This window comes from Aulonocara sp. 'chitande type north' Nkhata Bay, linkage group LG11, assembly GCF_057382095.1.
Source record: "Aulonocara sp. 'chitande type north' Nkhata Bay isolate Kocher_YH1m ecotype deep benthic linkage group LG11, A_spYH_male_GT1.1, whole genome shotgun sequence".
Taxonomy (NCBI): domain Eukaryota; kingdom Metazoa; phylum Chordata; class Actinopteri; order Cichliformes; family Cichlidae; genus Aulonocara; species Aulonocara sp. 'chitande type north' Nkhata Bay.
In genome coordinates, this window is record NC_141354.1 from 27,883,724 (window position 1) to 27,903,984 (window position 20,261).

A 20,261-nucleotide genomic window follows, 5' to 3' on the forward strand; every position below is an offset into this window, starting at 1 on the left:
GTAAAAGACACAAATTCAATATAAATTGGCAGCAGATGAAGTGTAAGGCCAGAATGCATGTGAGCGAGTTCATAGTTTAGTTATTTTACAGTGAACCGTGGCAGTGTGAATGGACTCAAACAGAGAGGAGTGACATACTGTAGAAGGCATTCCTGCCGATATGATAATTTGACTGCATTCTCCTTACTCTCTTCCAGGTGGAGCAAGTGTGCTGTGTATATCTGATTGATTTAAAAATCTGCCAGCAGCCAGCTGTATTGACTGCCTGCAGATATTACTCTTTACTTCTTCCAGGTGGAACAAGTGCACCTTATATCTTGGATGGATATGAGCTTCTACCAGCACTTTGGATGATATTAGCGGCAGTACTTTATGCATGCATGCATAACCTATTGTCAAAAACATTTTCCTTTGTTTCCTGTATTACCGATATCAGAATCGAGGGGGAATCTAATGTACATATTGCTGTGATTGCATATAATCAAAAAATTATAGTAATATTAGGCAAAGATGTCCTGAGAAAATACAAAATGCAATTTTTAAATGATGATTTAATTTATTATGGGAAAAAGCCAACCCACCCTACCAGGCTCTTTGTGAAACCTGATGATGACTGCAATTAAGGATTTGTGATAACTGACAATGTTTACGTCACTGTGGAGGCATTTTGGCCCACTTTACTTTGGGGAAATGTTCATTTCAGGCGCATTTGAAGGTTTTTAAGCGTGAGTGGCCAGTTTAAGGTCATACCAACGCTTTTCATTCAGATTTAATTAGGTAGCTTCAAAACCTTCCTTTTATCTTTTTCAGCGATTCAGAGGTGGACCTCCTACTGGTTTTCAGATCATTTCCCTGCTGTATGATGCAAGTGAGCTTGCGTTTCAGGGCATTGAATTGATGGCTGGACATTCACCTTCAGGAGTTTTTGGTAGAGAGCAGTTGCCCCTCCAACGGTCCTCCTTGAGCTCTCACACTCTGGCCTCTGGATGTCTGGGGCCTGGATCTCCTCTATGCCTGCTTCATGCCCTGGGGGATGGGGCTATGGCTCCCCACACCCTCAAGCAGATCGTTACATGGAGAAACCTTTTGAATACAAGCGTGCTCATCCACACACGTGTGCACACGGGTGTTCTCAGACACAAACTACACTTTTCTTGGCTGCTACCTCAAAGCACATTGTGTGCTGTCGGTCTTGTGTGCTGCACAATAGCATTCAATATTTAGTATTTACTGTTATTTACACTTAACTAGATTATTGCAGTGGTGTTGTGTTTATTATGTTGCTCTCTTTTTTGCTTGTTTTTTCTTTTTTTCTTTTTTCTTCTCTCAACAGGTGATCCAGGTGAATTTTTTAAGTGCCCTTTCTCTCTGTCTTTCTTTCCTTCCTATCCCCCAGTCAAGTCTGTCCTGTCTGTAACAACTGAAATACATTAAAAAAAAAAAGAATCATAAACTTTGATCTTAAATGAGGTGAGTGAAGGCTACAGTTCTTCGGTTCTTTTGTGACCTTCTGGATAAGTCGCTCATCTGCTCTTGGAGTTATTTCATGAGATGGGCTGATCCTGCGAAGGGTCTGCTACTGTTCCGAGTTTTCTCAAGGAGATAATGGATCTCACCATCATTCACTGGAGTCCCAGAGCCTCAGAAATGGCTTCATAACCCTTTCCTGACTGATCAATGTCAGTGTTTGTTTCCCATCTGTGCTTTAGTTTCTTTAGATTATGGTATGTTTTGTTGCTTTTTGAGATCTTTTAGCCTACTTCGCTTCATCAAGCAGATTATGTTTAAGTGATTTCTTAACAGGTCTGGCAGTAAACGGGCCTGGGTGTTGCAAGTGAAATTGAGCTCATCTTTCCAAAAAAAAAAAAAAATGTGGTTAATAACAGTTAAGTCATTATTTTACCAGGGGTTTAGGGGAGGTAATTAATTTTATAAATGAAATCTTCACTTAAAAACTACTTGGGTTGTCTTTAGATAGATAGATAGCAGGATGTTAAGGTTTGCTCTAGACAAGTTTTGTGCCAATTAATTACATTCACACACGAAATCAGCATGACATTTATATTCTCTGGCTTGCCTCTTTCATTTTAATGCCTTTGGACCAAAAGTATGATATCCATGCTTTAATGTGTAAGACCGCATGCGGGCAATTATAATTTGAGGCAAAGTTTATATTTCAAACAAGTATATGCAAATAGAGTACTTATTGATTATCTGAGCCAACATCTCAAAGTCCACATAAACACTAAGGACGCAACTTTCCCTGCTCAGAAACCTGTGTTTAGTTTTATTCAACCTCGTAGCAAATAGTTTAAAAAAAAAACAACCCCACTGCTCTGAAACATAAATTCAACAAATTATTGCAGACTCTCAGAGCTTATGTCTTTGTAGGGGTGGCTGTAGGGGTGGCTGTAGCTCAGGTGGCAGAGCAGGTCAGCCACTAATCAGAAAGTCGGTGGTTCGATCCCAGGCTGCCTCCTGGCTGCATGCCAAATATCCTTGGGCAAGATACTAACCCCATGTTTGCCTACTGGTGGTGGTCAGAGGGCCCGGTGGCGCCAGTGTCCGGCAGCCTCGCCTCTGTCAGTGCGCCCCAGGGCAGCTGTGGCTACAATGTAGCTTGCCATCGCCGGTGTGTGAATGGGTGAATGACTGAATGTAGTGTGAAGCGCTTTGGGGTCCTTAGGGACTAGAAAAGCGCTATACAAATGCAGGCCATTTACCATTTGTATCTCACCCTGATTTTATTTCAGAAATGTTTTGAATTAGGGATGTTTTTCCTTACACAACTTATAGTTATGCAGCAGTTACAGTCAGGTGTCTGGGATCACTTATACAGTAAACTGGATAATCCATGGGTATGTTAAGTATTCGATATCTGGAGGCTTAAATTGATCCAGAAATTAATGCATGTTTTAACTTTGATGTTGCTTGCATGACTAAAAGTGGTGGTGGATGCTTGTATCTATCAAACATATGCAGTACACTTGCTCCACCTGGCAGCAAACAGGGGGAATGGATAGATTAAATAAACTTTATTTCAGTGACTAAAATATTTCTGCTTACCGTGGACGTTTGATATCCCACTCCTGTTGTCAGTTATATTGGGTGAGGCTTTTGAACACAGGAGTCCTGCTTAACCTGTTTTCACTGTGCAGCTTTCTCACGAGAGCTTTTCAGACTTGTAACTTAACTTAATGTATGACAGGGTAAAAGAGATGCAGCTCTGTCAAATACTTTACGGATTAATCTATTGAGAAATAGCATAAAAATAGCCCCCCCAATTTCACTTTCTCTGTTTATAGTAAATACTAGTACTAAGAAATTTTGTTCATCAAGATGAAGGTAAAAATTTGGGATTTAAATTCTGATCATTCTTCGCGATGTCTGATGTCATGACACATTCATGGTTTAATACAGCTGTTTTGAAACAAATACATAAAAAAAGAAGAATACAGACAAACATTTTCATTTCCCTCATTTATAGCATAGAAATTATATATTAGATGAAGCTTTAACTCTGAATTAATAAGACATCCTCTGTAGGAGGACTGACAGTGACATGTGACTGAAGAACAAAGTGAGGGATATCTGTTTAAAGTGTGATGAGCCAATGCTTTCCTGCAATGACACTGAACACCCAGACACAACACATGAGGTAATTGCATGCATAGATGAATAAGGCCAGTTTAGACTTAATAGGTTTTATTTATTTTCAGTATGCGATGGAATGTTTTTGAAATCAAGTTTATACAGATGATGATGACAAATCTGGAAATTATGCACACTTAAACACAGAGAAAGCTCAATGGTCAAAACCCAGTAGCCTGCAGATATACATGTACTGTATCCATCACATGCACCAGACGTTTTTAAACATAACGCTACAAAATGAACATTAATATTTGTAGCTGCCTCAGTCTTCTTGATCGCACTCGTCTTTGTCATCTTTCCCCTTGCCTCTCTTCCCACCCCTGCCTCTCTTTTTCTGGTAGTAGCATTTGGCAAGGACACAAATACACCGGCAAAATTCACGGAAGTTGACCTCGCCATCATGGTTTTTGTCCAGCAACTGCATGGCTTCCTCAATATCACCTGCATTAATTTGATCCTGTAGAATACATTCATACAGTTAACACAATGAAGCTCATGAACAGAAAAGCTTTGTATTCCTCTATTAATAGATGTCTCATACAAATGAAGTTCAGTTGTTTACCTTCAGATCGGGGCTTTGAATTTGTTCCTCCAACATTTTCTGGAGCTCTTCTTTGTTTAGCTGGCATTTTTTGCCTTCACCATCATCAGCATACTGCATAAATATATCCACAATGTTTGGAATGACCTGGTCGAGCCGTGCCATGGTTGAACCTACACGTAAAAACAGAATGGCATTAAAAACTGCATGCAGTATAAGTTTAATGTTTGCACACACAAATGGAAGAAACGTCAACTGTGTCACCGTTAAAAAAAATCCTCAGAGCTACTTATTAAAGTTGTAGCGAATACTTTTCCCATATTAGATCAACCTTAACGGTGCTTCTTCAATCTGTCTTTTTCGTTGTATCATTCAAGAATAACGCTCTGTATCTAGACCGAATGCAACCATTTCCTTTTATTTCCTTCCTCAAAACTCGCTCCCCTCACACCCCGCTTCCCATCACTACTCACCTTAGAGCCCTAGGTGAAGAGAGATCGCGTCTGTGTCACCAGCTTGGTCCTAGGAGAGACTGTTGTCAAACTGAGAGGGAAAGCCTCCTCTTAAAGGGTACACCCACACACTGTATGACTCACACATGCACACAAACATACACGATGGCATGTAGGCAACCACACAAACACAAACCAGCAGTGATTCATGCTCCTGACATGTGCCTGACTCCACCCATTAGAGCTGTACCGGATCTGTCTCTGCTACACAGTGCTGTAAAATAAGGAGGACATTAATGTTTATGTGCAGAAAAAGTAGCTGGACTCGTTGTCCTTACATTAGTGTTATGTGCAGATCTGGTACACAAATTAAAACGAGTAAAGCAGGAATATTTTCACCAAAAAGCAGCTCGGCTGGAGCTGACCCTCTGGAAAAAAAATAGAAAGCCAGGCTAAATGGAAAGTTACAGTCAGTTGGTGCAATCTCCACACTGCATGTGTGTGTGTGTGGTTGCTAATGGCCTACGCTCAAAGGCATGTATTTAGTTTTTTTCTTTTTTTTTTTACCACGTTCAGGAAGCTTTGCAAATAAGTGCAGTGACGTGACCATAAAACCAATGCTTCACACTGCTCAGTCTCACTAAAGGTGTCTGTGATCGTCCTACTTTAATACTCTCACTACTTATTCAGACTAAATAAAAGCAGCTGCAGTTAAAACTCAGATTGAACGGCTTCCCTGTGTGCTTGAACATGTTTGTTCCTCATGACAGTCACCTCAGTCCATGCGTTATGTAACTCACTCTTCATTTTCCACTCCTCTGTTCCAAGGCATCAGAAAGGCAGCATTTTCTTCTTCTCTCTTGCCCCCCTGCCAAGTCGCCTTTATAGGTCAGTTCACTCTCTTCACTTAGGTCATATTACTTTCACTTATTGAATACTATCAGTTTCCCGTCGCAGGGGAGGAAAAGAGAATGGAGATGAAGTATCATGTGGTGTTAATTACAAAAAAAACTTTATCTTTCCACACTCTGCTGGCAGGCATATGCATTACGGTTTCACTGCTACAGAGGCCGTGAACCTTTTCGGTGGTGAATTCGTACCATGAGCATGAAGACTCTGTTTCTTTTGAAAGTTTCTTATTAAATATACATAACTTTAAATTCTTTTTTTCATGTTTGTTTAACCATACTGTGATGGGAGTTAATGTTTTAATGGTGGCTGTATAAAATACCCTTTGTGTAACATTCAGACTGCTTTTTTGTGATTTTTTTTTTATAGATTTAATATAAAAAAATCTGCATTTTCACATCAGTCCACATTTAATGACCCAAAATGATAAAGTGAAACTATGTCAGCGAGTAAAAGAGAAATAGGATGCAGACCTTTTTTCAATAACCAAGCCAGAAGGTGCAGATACTCTTTATAGACCCCTGCAGTTAAAATGATTACAGCAAAGGCATTAAATCATTTCTAATGCTTTTTTCAGAAAACACACTGGCCTCAGTGATTCTGACCTGCAGAACTCTTAAAGTATTGTGCAAAGGTTTGAGCCACCCCTCATTTTAAAAAATACTTTGCTAGGAAAATGTAAACTAGGTGCAGCAATTTATTGAAACTTGCAAACATACATGGGATTATAGTGTACAAAGCAAAAAGGGAGAAATTTTATTGAGCTTCAGAGCTTGTAATGTCTGTAAGTAGTCTTCAGGAATATTTCTCCAGGCTTCTTAAAGGACATTCAAAGCTCTTCTTTGGATCTTGGCTGCCTTTTGTTGTGTTCTCTGTCAGGAGGATCCCACACTGCTTCAACAATGGTGATGTTGGCACTTTGAGTGTTCCATAGCCTCTACCGTGTTTTGTATATGGCTGTAAACACTCACTGTTGCACCTCTCTCCTGACCTCCTCCATACATATGTGACGGCAATTTGAACCAAAAACTTCAATTTCAATTAACCACTCTATAAGACTTGTTGCTGCTGATTTTCAGTCCAGTGCCTGTGTAATTTGGCACACCTCGGTCTTTTTTTCCCGTTTCCCTTTTTTAATAAAGGCTCCTTGACACCTGCCCCTCTACTTAGACCATTTCTGATGAGGCTTCAGTGAACAATAGATGTCTCAACTCATGGTCCAGGTGTATTTTTCTTGGCTCCTGTGTCAGTTCTTTGCAAGATTTTTTTCCCGTTTCTTAAGAACATGACCTTCTCATACATTCATGAACTCGTTTTTAGGCCTGTCATGTCTTCTTTTGTCCTTGATTCCAATAATTTAGATTTTGTTCTTGTGTTCTGTTATGTGTAGACACAACACTGGTTAGTTTTTTTTATGCTTGAATGATTCAACGGTCAATGTTAAGGGACTTAACAAACATACAAACAGGAAACAATGGTGTGAAAATGCTCAGGTACAAGTATTGGACTGAAAATGATTGAAAAATCAAGAGTTTTGCACAGCACTGTAGTTTGCTGTTCAAAAGGAATTAGTGATTGAGAGAAGCCTTTGCCACTGGGGTGACCAGGAACACAAAGCTCTCTCTAGCAGAGCTCCAGAAGTCCTCTACAAAGACGAGATGCATGGCCATCTCATCAGCACTCCATCAATTAATCATCTGTAAGAGCAACACCAGTCTTGAATAAAAGGCATCTGACAGCCAGTAAGAAATATTTTAAGGATCGTTAACCAAACAGGATCCGTATGACCACTTTTTTAATGGCCACAGCGAACAGTCTATATAGTTATGTAAATAACTTATTTAAGTTAGTGAGTAACATTACGAGCTGATGGTTGGAGTGAAAATGCTTTCTGTTAGTAGAGTGTGTACTGTCCAGAAAAGCAACAAGCCACGTTTGCTAGAACTTGCAACAACATTGGAATTAATTGGAGCTTGAAACAAAAAAAAGTGTGTTAGAGTTTTCCTCAAAATAATTGGTGTGAGGGACAGGTTCCTCTGCATTCTGGTTTGCACAAACGCCCCTGAGTGAATCCAGTAATGGTGTTATGTGTCAACACTAGCAAATAATGTACATGCACATCAAAGTGTCACAGCTCATCACTCAACCTTCTAATCATCACATTTTTTTCTGCAATAGATAGTTTAAACCTTAAGCAGCTGCATTATGTGAATCATGTTTATCTCTTTTTCAACACTAGTTCTTATATAACTGTTACAGGTCTTTCGCTTTACCTCAATACACAATAGCAAGAGGAGCAATTGTGTATTATTGCCTTATGTCATTTTTTTCTACTTCAAGTTTATATTTTACTTTTAGATTACCGTAAAGGTAAAACACAAGAAAACACTTCATTTAGTTTACATGTGAAAAAAAATCATTCTTAATGATGTATGCTGTACATCCCCCACTGTAACTGATCATAGTCATCTTTCTTCTCAGATATTTTTTTCATCTTTTATGTAGCTCAAGTAGAGGTAGAGCAGGTGATCACTGCTCACACCAAATTGAAGGTTGGTGGTTCAATTCCTGGCTGCTCCAGACTGCATGCCAAATACCCTTGGGCAAGATATTAACTCCAGGTTGCTCTCATGAGGCATGTTGCATAAAGTGCTAAATAAGAAAGAGTCTATTTTCCATTAATGAAAAAACATGGACAGAGACCTGATAAAGCGTGTGCATAGCTATCAGTTCAAAGCAATTTTTTTCAGTCATCAGTTTAATCTAGTCAGTTAAATCCAGTTGTATTGACAAAGAGCAGCAGTACCAGACCTCCTTGGGTCAATCCAGGTATAACTCTGATCCATCTTTGCTTCTAGTAACTTCCTGAGTTTTAAAGGTTAGACTTTTTTTCATATAGTCATTCTTCCCACTTACAGCATCTACAGCCAAAGGTAAAGAGGTTATTAAGGGTTCAATGGGGCAAAGTGATCAGATCTGAGCAAAAGAATAGTTTTATCTCATCTTTTTCATGCCTTTTCTGTTCTCGTGTGTGCTCCTTTTCAACTCCATGTACTTCCAAACATCCACTATCCTCCGAATGCAACTACATCTGCCCTAATACATCAACTCAGAGCTGAAAACAGGGCTTCTTCTTAATTGGGGATGGAAAGAGGGATAGAAAAACCAAGAGAAGAATCACTGAGTGAACCAGCTCTCTCTAATTGGCTTTCAGGAATGTTTCGGCAGGTAGGGATAGAACTGAATTTGAAATTGTTCCAATTTTGTTTTACCAACATGATGAGCAAGCAATAGCAAAACACTGACGCAGCAGTGCTGTGACTGTATTTATTATTTAGTGCATGCATCAATGAAATGCATGAAACACTGTTATTAACCTTTTTTATATATCGGCCAAGCACACTTATTAAATCAAATTTAAAATCCAAAATTTGTATATTAAATTGACGTCGCTTAACACTGTTTTCCTCGAGGCTTGCTTCTTTTTTCATTGTCTGGCAGTCCTGAAGTTTAGACTACACAGTGTTTCAGGACTTCTTAAATGTAAATGTATTTATTCATTATGGTTGGTTTAAACATTGCTGTTTAAATGGAGCCATGCACGGCCTAAAAGTTACACGCACATCCTCTGTCGCCTGCATCGCTGCCTGTCTTCATTCCAAACACTGTAGCACCATCTTCTGGTCAAATAAAAAAATATGTCAAATCAAAACTTTCCACCAGTCAATTCCAGTGCGTTTCATTTTTTATTTATCCCAAAATGTGTCAGATTTCAAAAGCAATAAATCAAACAGGATGCAGCAGTCACCTGACTCATTTCAGTTCAGTAAAGCATGGACTCGACACTGTGTGGCTACAAAAAATGTCTTGATATAGAAAGAGTTACATCTTGTATCATAGCATTACAACAAATCACATGACCATTTTAGTGTGTGTGTTTTTTTAAAATTCACTTTTACTCACAGATTTCCAAACTTTTCACCCATCCATCCTCTTCTTGATGCATGAAGAATCCAGGTAAGTAAATCCCCAAAGTTTGATTCTGTTCATATGGACGCAGCGTTTTCAGAGGGCGAAACATTTCGTCAATCATCCAAGTGACTTCTTCAGTCGAAGGCTGACTGTTGTTTATAAGAGTGGCGAAACTTGACTGCAGGTTTCCCCAATCTTATAAACAGTACGTTTGCATAATGATATGTGAAAAGGGAAAGACCATCTATGAATCGAGGGGGGGCCTGAGGGTAAATCTTTCGCCACCTTACAATCCAGAGTTGGACTTCTTTTTATATTCCTTGGTGGCTTCATTTAATATAAAATCATGATCTGTCTTTTTTTTTAAGTTCAAGAATAGAAGAAGAACCCCTTGCAAAAAACAAACAAACAAACAAACAAACAAAAAAGAAGATGTGCAAATGATTTCTGAAAAAAAGAACGAGCATAAATCTGAGTTATACACTGGAGTTAACATTTCTCAGTTAACTTTATTTACCTCAATCTCCTCAAGATTATTTAAAGTTCACTTATGCTACATTGACCTGTGTGGGGAAAAACAACTGTTGTGCACCTTAACTCTGTAACCCTGTGCCTTAAAAATTGAACTCTGTGTGTCCTTGGGGAATCTGCACCTCTGTGCTGCATGCACTACATGCTGGCTTCAGCAAAGTTGGCTGGCCATGTCATACAGTCAGTATCAAGTCAACTTGAGTATTAAATATATATTAAATAAAATACAAGCAAATTAAAAGCATGAATAAATATGCATAACAGAAAGGCAAATCTGAGTAAAAACAATAAGATAAGAATAAGATTAGAATAATAAAGTCAACCTGGGTCACAAGCTGAGCAGAAAAGGTGGATCTTAAGAGTTGATTTAGTGATGTACAGCCTTTTCTGTGTCCTCGGCACATCCAGGAGCAGCTGGTAAGCTCAAGTGAACAAGCGGGAAGGGGAGTCCGAGTGCAGCAGCCCAGAGAGATAGGGCAGGGCGAGACTGTTTAAGGACTTCAAAACAAATAAAATAATTTTAAAATGAACTCTCAAAAGGGCATTACTGTATTACACTGTGAAGCACACAGAACATATTGATGTGTGTGTAGTTGGCAGACTGAAAACACTGCAAAGGCCAAGGGTGGTCTGATATGTTTGCAGTAAGAGAGATCCTTCACAGTGTAATGAGCATGTTAACGTTCACTTAGTGTGTATGCCTGTGTGCACAATATATTTGTATTTTTACTGAACTGGAGTTCAGTCAGTTTAAAGGTGGAATTCCAAACTTGTAATGAGCCAAGTAGTTAATGTTTACCAGATGGATCTGCACCAAGTTCAAAAAGTGCAGTTTGTATCTCATCTGGAGGAGTTCTGTGAGCGAAACTCCACCATCTCCAAAAATGTTACTTATTTGACCCACCCTAAATAAATCATGAGCTCACGCCTCACAGGCATGTGTGCTGCACCACACTTCAGGCTTTTTAGCACAAACATCTGATCCTGACACGTTCCCGTATCGAAGCAGTTACCCCCTCACGTTGTGTAGAAACTGCTGCCTCAGTTGAACTTTCGATGAGAAGTGAAATGATGCACATTAGATATTAATTCATGAATACTCTCACTACTTTCAAATCCAGCTTCTAGTTTTAAATGTGTTGCAGAAGTCAGCTATCAGATAGTAACTAAAACTCTAGCATACCCAATGTTTTTGAATAAAATTTACAACAAAGTAGCCAGACACACAGTCGGGGAAATTTTGTCAAAAGCAGTTTTTACTTGTAAATCCGGCACACAGTTGTGCAACACAATCAACTTTATCTGTTACAAAAAAAGAAAGAAAAAAAAGACAAGCATTATTTTCTCTTACAGTGTATTTGCACATCAGTTCTTTCACTTCTTTTTAGCAGACATGGAGCAATATTTTTCACAGGCCATTGTGAGGCCGGCGATGAATGGCATAAATTCTTCAAAGTCCAAGACATCATCTTTGTTCTGGTCCAGATCCTTCATGATATGGTCCACGGAGTTGGCATTCTTCTGGGTCTGAAACAGATGTAATAAGAGACAAGTTCAGGGTGCAAAGCGCATGAGCAATAACATTTTTAACTTAAATATGGACAATGATTCACACTGAGGATAGAGATCAGGTATGATAGCAAGAAAGATCCTTACTTTCAGAAAGTTGGGAAGCTCAGCCTCAATTAGTTTTCTTAGTTCTTTCTTGGTTAAGGCCTTTCCGTGTTTGCCATCATGGGCATACTTGTTGAACACGGTTATCATGGAATCCATGGATTTCTCCAAGTCAGTCATGGTTGCAGAAATGAGTGCTGAAAGGACAAAAGGCAGGAATGGACATAAATATAACAGGGTTTTTTTTTTACTTTTACTGTTGGCTTGTTACATTCACACTGGAGAAAAATGAGTGAAAAATGCAGCCAAGCATTAGGTTACAGCACATTGTTTGAAGAGGATGTGGGTGTTGGTTTTTACTGGCACTCAAAGCAAATTCTTCTGGCACAAATCACCTTCTGGCCCCAAACCCAAAATCCATATATGGGTTCTACCTCCCCTCTCTTTATAAACTTTTCAGTTTCAGAAAAAGAAAAAACTAGGCCCGCAGACACACAGTAAAGATAGACTAGAGAGAAATAGGCCTAACGTTTTTGGAGACACCCATTCCTGGCATAGCAAAGGAGGAAAACCCTACGTAATGCACCAACAGCACCTCAGCCCACCCAACGTAACATTCAATGGAAAAAGGAAAAAACAAACAAACAACTTTCTAACTTTTTAAATAAGTTTTAATAGCCTTACCGGATCACGAGGATGCAGAAACTGTGGCAGAGCTTAAGTGGAGTTAGACGTGGGCTGACTGAAAGTTTATTCAACACTTTATAGTCATCTAGGCAACGCCCAAGTGATGGGAGGGAGGAGGGATACAGAGAGGCAGGGAGAGCAAATAAAGGAACACTGTCCCTTTTTCCCACAGTTACTGCAAGACATAGAAGGCATTGACATGACGATGCTACCTCACAAAAATCTACACTGTTTGTGTTTCATCATGCAAGTAAAACAAAAGATGGCACAAAGCAGAATAACGCATGCATGATGGGACCTGCTAAGACTGAGCAAGTCTGCACTGGGCCGTCTTCTTTACCTGTAACAGTCGGCACACCTGGATACATGACAGCAGCAGGATGCTCTCCCGAAACAAGGCGAGCCGGGGGAAGGGAGTGTGAGGCTGTGGACAATGGACAATCTCCACTGCGAGTTTATTCCCAGATACCGCTTTCAGCAGCACTGCAGGAGCAGCCTGTTCAAACTGACCCTTCACTGTCACTTGGCAGTTCCTTTAAAACTTGCTCAACAGCTCCTCTGTGATTTCACTCTCTCCTGTTCTCCAAGGAGATGAAGAGTGAACGGCCTGAAGACTGTTATGGTTAACTGAAAACTGAAGTAAAACTTAAAACTGAATGAAAAATTTTAAATGATCAACAGAAAAATGAAATCTTAAACAATATTGTTTACTTGCAAAGCTGAAAGAAAACTGTTACTACATTGGTCGAAGAAGCATGAAGACAAACTGATGCATGATTTATTCAGTCAAGGCTCTCTCCGTGTCCGCATCAAATACCTTGAAGAAGTGTTGTCCTTAAATTCTCTGTGCTGAACTTGTAAAATTACTCTCTTAGCATATATCTCATCGATATAAACATAAAAAAAACCCATTAACTTTCCTACTGATGCTAATAAAAACTAAATGTTTCCTAAAAGTGGAAAACTCAAACAAAATCATCAAACCCAATCTGGCAACTAATTGAAACACAGACACAAATTTAGCTGAGAGAAAAGTGAAAACTAATAAAACTTTAAACTCTTGTGTTACCACTAGAGCCACCAGTACTTTTGCTAACCTTTACACCACTGCTGTCCTCTTTAAATGCATATTTCAGTATATAACAGAAAAATAAGTGGGCTGCAGCACTCTTGACTATGGGAATGGCTGCACAAGGAATATTTACACATATGCCACTGCATGATTTTATTACATCCCCACACAGCTAGACTGCAGATTACAAACTGAGCAAAGGTAGAAGGAAGCACAACACATTGAAAGTCTTTCAGAAAGTTTAATTACAAAAATGGATTTGAAAAAACAAAACAGAAGAAAACTGAATACACAGGAGGAAAGAATCTCTTTGCAACCTTTTTAAAAAGAGCACTGATTAGAAAGGGATGGAACGTAAAACACGTTTGGCCTTATATCTACCATTTCTTTGTGATTCAAATTTAAGAGAACTGTAAAATAAAATAAAAAATACACAAACAAAGGACCAGATTAACTACTACAGGCTTGTACTCAATGAAATGATGACTTAAAATAATAACCCCAAACCAAATTTTATATACCTAAAAAAAGCCTAATAACAAAGGATCATTGTGACAAAACTGTGCATTCAGCTGTGTAGCAATGACCACCAGCACCTGGGGAATAATGACTGGTCGAAGTGTGATACAACTGTGATCCAGTGGGCTCTTTAGTTCTTCCTTTTGCTCTTGCTGCCAGCTTTGGCTGGTGTTACTACAGGAACAGCTGCTTGGTAGAGGGCAGCAGACACTTTGTTGATGTAGTACAGGGCAAAGAGGGAAAAGATGAGGCTGAACAGGAAAAAAGAAAGAGAAGTATTTTAATAATCAAATACATTTAGAAGTGCTTTCTAGATGCTTTGGGTAAACGTGTTCTGCAGAGGAGTCACTTACCAAGTAGTGACACAGACACGGTGTACCAGGCCAGAGGCAAACAGTGAAAGGCACAGACACAACAGAACTGCAAGATGACACAGTAAATCATATAAGTGATGAGCATTAATATGAGCCTACAGATGTGCATCGAGGTAATAATGTTAGAATGTTATTTTAAATTTGCATTGGCTGTCATGATGATACGCAAATCTGGACCAGAGGGTAGACTCAGCTCATTGAAACTAGCATCTTGCCTAACCAGTCAAAAGATTTGTTTGTGTGTTTGTGTGTGTGTGTGTGTGTGTGTGGGAAGCCTAGAGTCCTCCTGCACAGAGGTAGTGCAGGAGCTTACCTCAAGTCTAGTAGCAGTGCTGTGTTTTATTTACCTTGGCTAACTAAAGCACACACAGAAACCAGCTGCCGCTTATAAATGCTACTACTACTAATCATCATCATCATCATCATCATCAGCAGCACCCTAAATTCGTTGTCTGAGTCAACATTTATCTAACTTTTATTCTCTCCATTAGCTCAAATGTTTTGTTGTTCTGGTTTAGCTGACGTGGTAGATTTAACATCAGCAAGATGTTTAATATAATTAAAATGATTTTTTTAATGTTTTAATTTATTTTAGGACTACCTAACAACATTAAAAAAATGCTCCTTATCAAATAAGCACTTTACATTTTCTTCTGAGGAGATTCTTATATTTGCACATGAACTCGACAGTGAGACATTTAGTGAAGACGTTGCATTTTCGGTGAATGTTTCAGCTTATTTTTACTGTAATAACTGTGTTACTGACATTGATTGGAACAGTATTTATAATTAGCATTTTAACAGGCACAAAAACCCTGAACAGGTTTTGCTGTGGCAATCAGAAGCAAACCACTGTAACTGCATGTAAACTGTGTTACACTAAATTACTTTGCAGATGTTGATTCCTGTAGTGACCGCTGGTCTTCAGCCTGCAGAAACCAGCATACAGCGGCTATATATTGAGAGGAACAATTTAGCTTTATTATTGTTAATTTAGTCAGGCTTTTGCTTCTTGATTATTTTTTGCAAGGTTTGTGTACAAAATCAAACATCTTAGAGAAGATCACTTCACCTGAACAGGGACTTAAACCAGCGATCTGGGTTACCTGGCTTCTCTAACCTCTGACCTTTACCTCAACCAAGATTTCCACCTATTATTTAGGCTAGAGTTTGGTATAAACAATTCTGATGTTTCAGGTAAAGCTGAGCTAACAGTTAACTCAGCAGAAATATTAAACACCATGTGAACAAGAAAAAGGCCACTGCATGGGCCATCATCACTTACTCTCAGGGAATATCTTGGCCTGGAATCCCTTTCCGAAAACCAAATTTTCCAGATTATTAAATGCCTGAAGCCAAAGTTAAGGTGCGACTCTCCTCAGTGACATCTATACATTTTTATGGAGAATATATAATAAAAGTCTGAAAGTTGTTCAATAAATACCGATTTCCAAAAGAACTGTGCAGTTTACTGATTAACAACATTGGCAAAGCAATTCAACTCTACATGTCACTTAAAGGATACAGTCAGGGAGCAGATGAAGAGGACTGAGCCCAGAAAACCTCCCAGGATGGTGAGCCACTCGGTGGATGCCAGCTGCTTACTGAACATCTGCATCCCCGCGAATACCAGCACAGAGAGCAGACTGGATAGCACCAGGGAGGTTCCGGTGTTCACCGCTACAAACAACAGAGATAAACTGTCATCTGGACAAAACCTGAGGCTATCTGAGGCTAAAGAGTTATCTAGTATAGAACTGTAATGCAACCGAAAGTAAACGATGGTTTTAAATGTCATATCTCGTTTGAATTGGGCAGTCATACGCCTTGGAACTTAACGCCACGTCAGTGTTCACGCATAACGTTTCCCACGTATAGCTGTTAGCTCTGTGCTAATCAACTCACATCTGCACCAAAACACCCCTCTAATATAATTTCCTAAATGCTCAGCACATAAAAACTTTTCTGGTACTTTACAGTAATGCTGGCATTGCTAGACTGTAAGAAAGAAATCTGTGTTAGCGTGGTTTACATTTAACATTAGCTACACAGGACTATAAGACATACTGCACACTGAGACTGAGGATATCTGCACATTATGTCTGTGCTGACGATGTGTCTATTGATAATTATGCAATACATACCCATACTGTAATACTTAATTATAGTCTCCGTGACGAAGCACCAGTAAATTAAATTTAACTTCGACGAGCCAGCTAGCTGCCCCGGCTCTAGGAACTAAAAAACAGATTACCCGGCTCTAAAGTCAGGTGGGACCGGTGGGAGGAGCCACATGAGCTCTCCGGGTGAAAAAAAAAGCAATAAAAGAATAAAAATCCAAATAATGGTTGTTTGATTCCACTAAAGTTCAAATCGAAACATTTATAAAACACAATTATGTGTTTGCATTACAATTACATTTCTATCGTCTAAATACACACAAACACACACACGTACGTTATATACATTATGTTTATATGTTTTGTGGACTTCTAAAAGTAGAACTTCATGGTACAGTTCAGAACAAGTGTGTAATTATGCTAGCATTAAATAATTTAACTCAATTTCAATTTATTTCAACAGAAATTACAACTTAAATGTATTTACCAAGAAACACTTTGCAGTAGATGCACTAGAACAAGAAATAATTTGAACACACACACAACCAAAGCAACAAAATAATTACAAGCTTTATTTACTTTTACAGAGTAACTGACACTACAAACACACTATATAAACAAAACACTCCAGTTCCAACATACAAAAAATAGACATAAGGTAAAAACGTATGCTGCATCAACTTTATTCAAATGATATAAAAATAGATTAAAAAACATTTTAAAAGTGTGTTTTATGCATTCCTTACTGTTGGTGTTTTGTACTGATATATGTCTGGTATCCACTCTTTTTCTGTAGCTACAGTATATCTGCTAACAAACTGACAGATGTCTACATCCAATCTCGGTTTGTACCATCGTACATCCGGACTTTCCTTCATAAAGGCTTCTTCTTCAGTCCAAAAACGGCTATGAACAGAAGAATCTCCACTAAAGCCGGTAGAACACTAAAGGAAGAGCCAGAGAGACACCAATGTAGGTTATACTTCTGCTTCTAATGCTTAAAAGAGGCTATGTCACTTTGAACTAGAGACATAAATACTAATATTCACATCAACATGCATACAAACCAACCTGCAGGTGGCAAAAATAACCCAGTAAGTCCAGCATTCCCACTTTTCAAACACAAAAAAAGACAAAGACACTGATCCGCTGCAGTGGGCAGCCAGTGCTGGTTGAAACGTGAGTCAGGGAAAAGAACTTTGGAAAAATACAACAACATTGAGCAAGCTTATACACCAACCTGCAGATGGCGAGGATCCACCAGTAGATGTGACACTCCCACTGCTCAAATAGAAAGAAAAGCAGAGCCACTGAGGCACTGGCATGGACTCCTGTTGCTATACCAGGTAAAAGATAGTCATGGAAGTGTAACTGATCACAAGCACTTTTGAAATTATTGCTTTTCTTACACTAACATCATTGCAGTTGTTACTCAGTTACTACCATACATCTATCTGTTTGCCTTGGCGTTACATATCATCTCAGTTACAACTGCAAGCTTTATATTTATTTGGTGTATTTGCATGTTTTTGGACAGCCAGTCACAAATAGTCCTAACAGAGGATGTGGAATATATATGCATAATAAGTAATAAATGTAACCATTTGGAATCAAAACACAAACGATAAATAAGAGTGTAAAATGTGAGTGAAAAGGATACAAAGGAGGCTTTGGCTACAGTTGAACATGGACACTCCTGAAAAGAAACCAGCCAGCTCTATAGCAAACAGACCGAGAGTCACTGATAATGCCACCACCAACCTGAAACAGAGAATACATATAATAGATTGGAAGATGTGTACACAAATGTGTCAAATGTGTTTAAAATATTTACTTACTGTCTGTCCTCAGTGTCATACTGCTCCTGTGTGAAATCCAAAGGCAAACAAGCTTTCACATTATTTTCCTGTAAAGTAAAAGTTACAAATTGGTGTAATTACTTCTTAAGACATGAGGAAAAAGAAGCAGTGTCAACTCCAATGCTTCTGTTGTGATGGACAACTTCCTCCTGACTCGCTCCATTTTCAACATCCTTTGTCCAATTTATCCACTATTTCTTCTCTGCACATGTCCAAACCCTGTCAGCCTCGCTTCTCTGACTTTATCTCTAATCCTGAGTCGTCTCTCATCTACTCATTCCTAAACCCAGGTATTTAAATTTATCCACCTCGACTGCTACACCCTTGCAGCATCACTGTTACATCTGCCCACCTCTTATTCACACACGTGTGTTCCTCTTCTCCCTGGATCATAGCTCCACTTCTCCACCTGATCCTTACTCTAACTACATATCACAATGTTGTCTGCATACATCATAATCCACGAAGACTCATACCTGATCTCATCGGCCAGCCTGTTTATCACCACTGGATACAAGAAGGGGCTCAGAGCAGACCTCTAATGTAATCACACCCTCACCTTCAACCTGTCACACCTACCACACACACCTCATGTCTCACTGTCCTCATACATTTCCTACATCACCCTCATGCTAGTCCTTGAGTTATAAGTACCACAGTTTCTCTTTTGGACTCTATCATATTGTTTCTGGTGGACATCAAAATCTTTGGCTTCCTGATGCCATGCAGCTGCTCCAGTTCTTGTTTTTTATTTATTTATTTCTATTTTATTTATTTATTTTTCCTGACTTCATCACCTGACAAAGATTATTCATATTCATTTATTTTTCTTTTTGTTTCGTACATCTTGTAAGTCCAGATTTGAATCTGAATTTGAATTACTTTCTACCTTGGCAATTTCTTTCTTCTTTAGCGCATTGGGAGAAATGAATTATGTCTTCTTCTTTTTAAGTGGTAAACTCTGAGGTCTCTCACATGTTGACATTTTAAAATTTATTTTAGTTTTTGTTGTTGTTGTTTGTTTTTTAATTTTCCTGTCGAGCTTCAGTGCCAGTATCTGCAGATTATCGTCACCCTTTATTGTGTTCATGGATATTTACAACAAGTTATCACAGAATACAAAAAAATGTTTGCCATGCTTGCTTACTTACCCTCGACCAAAAGATTGTGATCACGATGACGAGGTGAGCTATGATGGTGAGAAATCGTGCGGGGACAAGGCTACTGACCGACGACATGCTTGAATAAAGTGTAGCTAGACAACAATTCAGAAAAACTACGGTATTAGTGCTGGACGGGAAATGCAGCTTTTCGGCAATTCAAATGCGCCTAGTAGCTACTATAAGATAGCAAAAAGTACAAATAAGATAACTGCAGCATAAACACATTCGCCCATGTCACTCATTTAACTCGTATTCCATATAAAATACGAACTAATTCATCCGATTTCCCCTTGCTGTGATTATTACACGAAAGGCGGATGCTCTGGTTGCTACAACAACCAGCGAACGGGTGCATCCAGTATTACTGACCCACCGCATGAAAAAGCAACATACAAAGGTTCCGGACATGGAACAACAATTTAAGAACTCGTGTATGTGTGTGTGTGCTTGAAAAAACAAAACATTGCCATCTAATGGCAAAACGAAAAACTGCCACCAGCATATGTATCAACATATAAATACTACGGAGGAGCTGCACGTTCAAGGAGCTGGAGGTTTATTTCGAAAAACTGAACTGCAAATTGTTTTAAGCTGTTTTAGACACACATCCACAATGCCATGCGTGAAAAACCCTATAAAATGCTGTAATTGTATAAATGTTAATATGTAATCGGACATTTTTATTTGAAGGTTTGTCATACATTAAAATAAAATAAATCTAGCTCGAATATAATAGTGCCAAGTTCCATTCTAATTGTATTAATCGGTCTTTGAGCAATGCGACTGTGGCAGCT

At 38.9% G+C, this 20,261-nt stretch overlaps 4 protein-coding genes across 5 annotated transcripts; all 4 read right to left on the bottom strand.

The window, feature by feature from the left end:
• Positions 1–3,688: 3,688 nt before the first annotated feature.
• Positions 3,689–4,825, bottom strand: s100w (S100 calcium binding protein W). Its single transcript, XM_086309984.1, has 3 exons — positions 4,669–4,825; positions 4,217–4,368; positions 3,689–4,111 (listed from the first exon to the last, which is right to left on the bottom strand). The coding sequence occupies exons 2-3, from the start codon at positions 4,358–4,360 to the stop codon at positions 3,917–3,919; spliced, it is 339 nt and encodes a 112-aa protein (XP_086166110.1). The 5' UTR covers positions 4,361–4,368; positions 4,669–4,825; the 3' UTR covers positions 3,689–3,916.
• Positions 4,826–11,297: 6,472 nt separating this feature from the next.
• On the bottom strand, positions 11,298–12,505 carry s100a10b (S100 calcium binding protein A10b). The gene is made up of 3 exons (XM_086311720.1): positions 12,358–12,505; positions 11,716–11,870; positions 11,298–11,586 (listed from the first exon to the last, which is right to left on the bottom strand). Exons 2-3 carry the CDS (start codon positions 11,851–11,853, stop codon positions 11,434–11,436), a joined length of 291 nt encoding a protein of 96 aa, XP_086167846.1. The 5' UTR covers positions 11,854–11,870; positions 12,358–12,505; the 3' UTR covers positions 11,298–11,433.
• A 1,441-nt stretch (positions 12,506–13,946) lies between these two features.
• krtcap2 (keratinocyte associated protein 2) lies at positions 13,947–16,623 on the bottom strand. The gene is made up of 5 exons (XM_086311719.1): positions 16,470–16,623; positions 15,851–16,005; positions 15,611–15,674; positions 14,305–14,371; positions 13,947–14,202 (listed from the first exon to the last, which is right to left on the bottom strand). Exons 1-5 carry the CDS (start codon positions 16,471–16,473, stop codon positions 14,082–14,084), a joined length of 411 nt encoding a protein of 136 aa, XP_086167845.1. The 5' UTR covers positions 16,474–16,623; the 3' UTR covers positions 13,947–14,081.
• A 301-nt stretch (positions 16,624–16,924) lies between these two features.
• LOC147319257 (transmembrane protein 107-like) lies at positions 16,925–19,828 on the bottom strand. 2 transcript variants are annotated; one of them, XM_086309986.1, is made up of 5 exons: positions 19,456–19,828; positions 18,284–18,351; positions 18,106–18,206; positions 17,517–17,613; positions 16,925–17,389 (listed from the first exon to the last, which is right to left on the bottom strand). In XM_086309986.1, exons 1-5 carry the CDS (start codon positions 19,540–19,542, stop codon positions 17,320–17,322), a joined length of 423 nt encoding a protein of 140 aa, XP_086166112.1. In that variant the 5' UTR covers positions 19,543–19,828; the 3' UTR covers positions 16,925–17,319. The 2 variants fall into 2 exon arrangements, with proteins under 2 accessions (XP_086166112.1, XP_086166111.1); XM_086309985.1 differs by lacking the exon at positions 17,517–17,613 and adding an exon at positions 17,686–17,782 and having other exon boundaries at positions 16,940–17,389; positions 19,456–19,827.
• Positions 19,829–20,261: the final 433 nt, after the last annotated feature.

Bases quoted from the DNA above. Each gene is read 5' to 3' on its own strand.
- s100w (XM_086309984.1), bottom strand. From the start codon at position 4,360: ATGGCACGGCTCGACCAGGTCATTCCAAACATTGTGGATATATTTATG. The intron at 4,112-4,216 runs GTAAACAACTGA...TGTATTCTACAG, and splicing joins TTCAAAGCCCCGATCTGAAG to GATCAAATTAATGCAGGTGA.
- s100a10b (XM_086311720.1), bottom strand. From the start codon at position 11,853: ATGACTGACTTGGAGAAATCCATGGATTCCATGATAACCGTGTTCAAC. The intron at 11,587-11,715 runs GTAAGGATCTTT...CATCTGTTTCAG, and splicing joins AGCTTCCCAACTTTCTGAAA to ACCCAGAAGAATGCCAACTC.
- krtcap2 (XM_086311719.1), bottom strand. The intron at 14,372-15,610 runs GTAAGTGATGAT...GTCATCTTGCAG, and splicing joins GGCCAAGATATTCCCTGAGA to TTCTGTTGTGTCTGTGCCTT. The intron at 14,203-14,304 runs GTAAGTGACTCC...TTTCCTGTTCAG, and splicing joins CGTGTCTGTGTCACTACTTG to CCTCATCTTTTCCCTCTTTG.
- LOC147319257 (XM_086309986.1), bottom strand. From the start codon at position 19,542: ATGTCGTCGGTCAGTAGCCTTGTCCCCGCACGATTTCTCACCATCATA. The intron at 18,207-18,283 runs GTAAGTAAATAT...TCTCTGTTTCAG, and splicing joins TATGACACTGAGGACAGACA to GTTGGTGGTGGCATTATCAG. The intron at 17,614-18,105 runs GTATCCTTTTCA...CGTTTCAACCAG, and splicing joins CTGTAGCCAAAGCCTCCTTT to CACTGGCTGCCCACTGCAGC.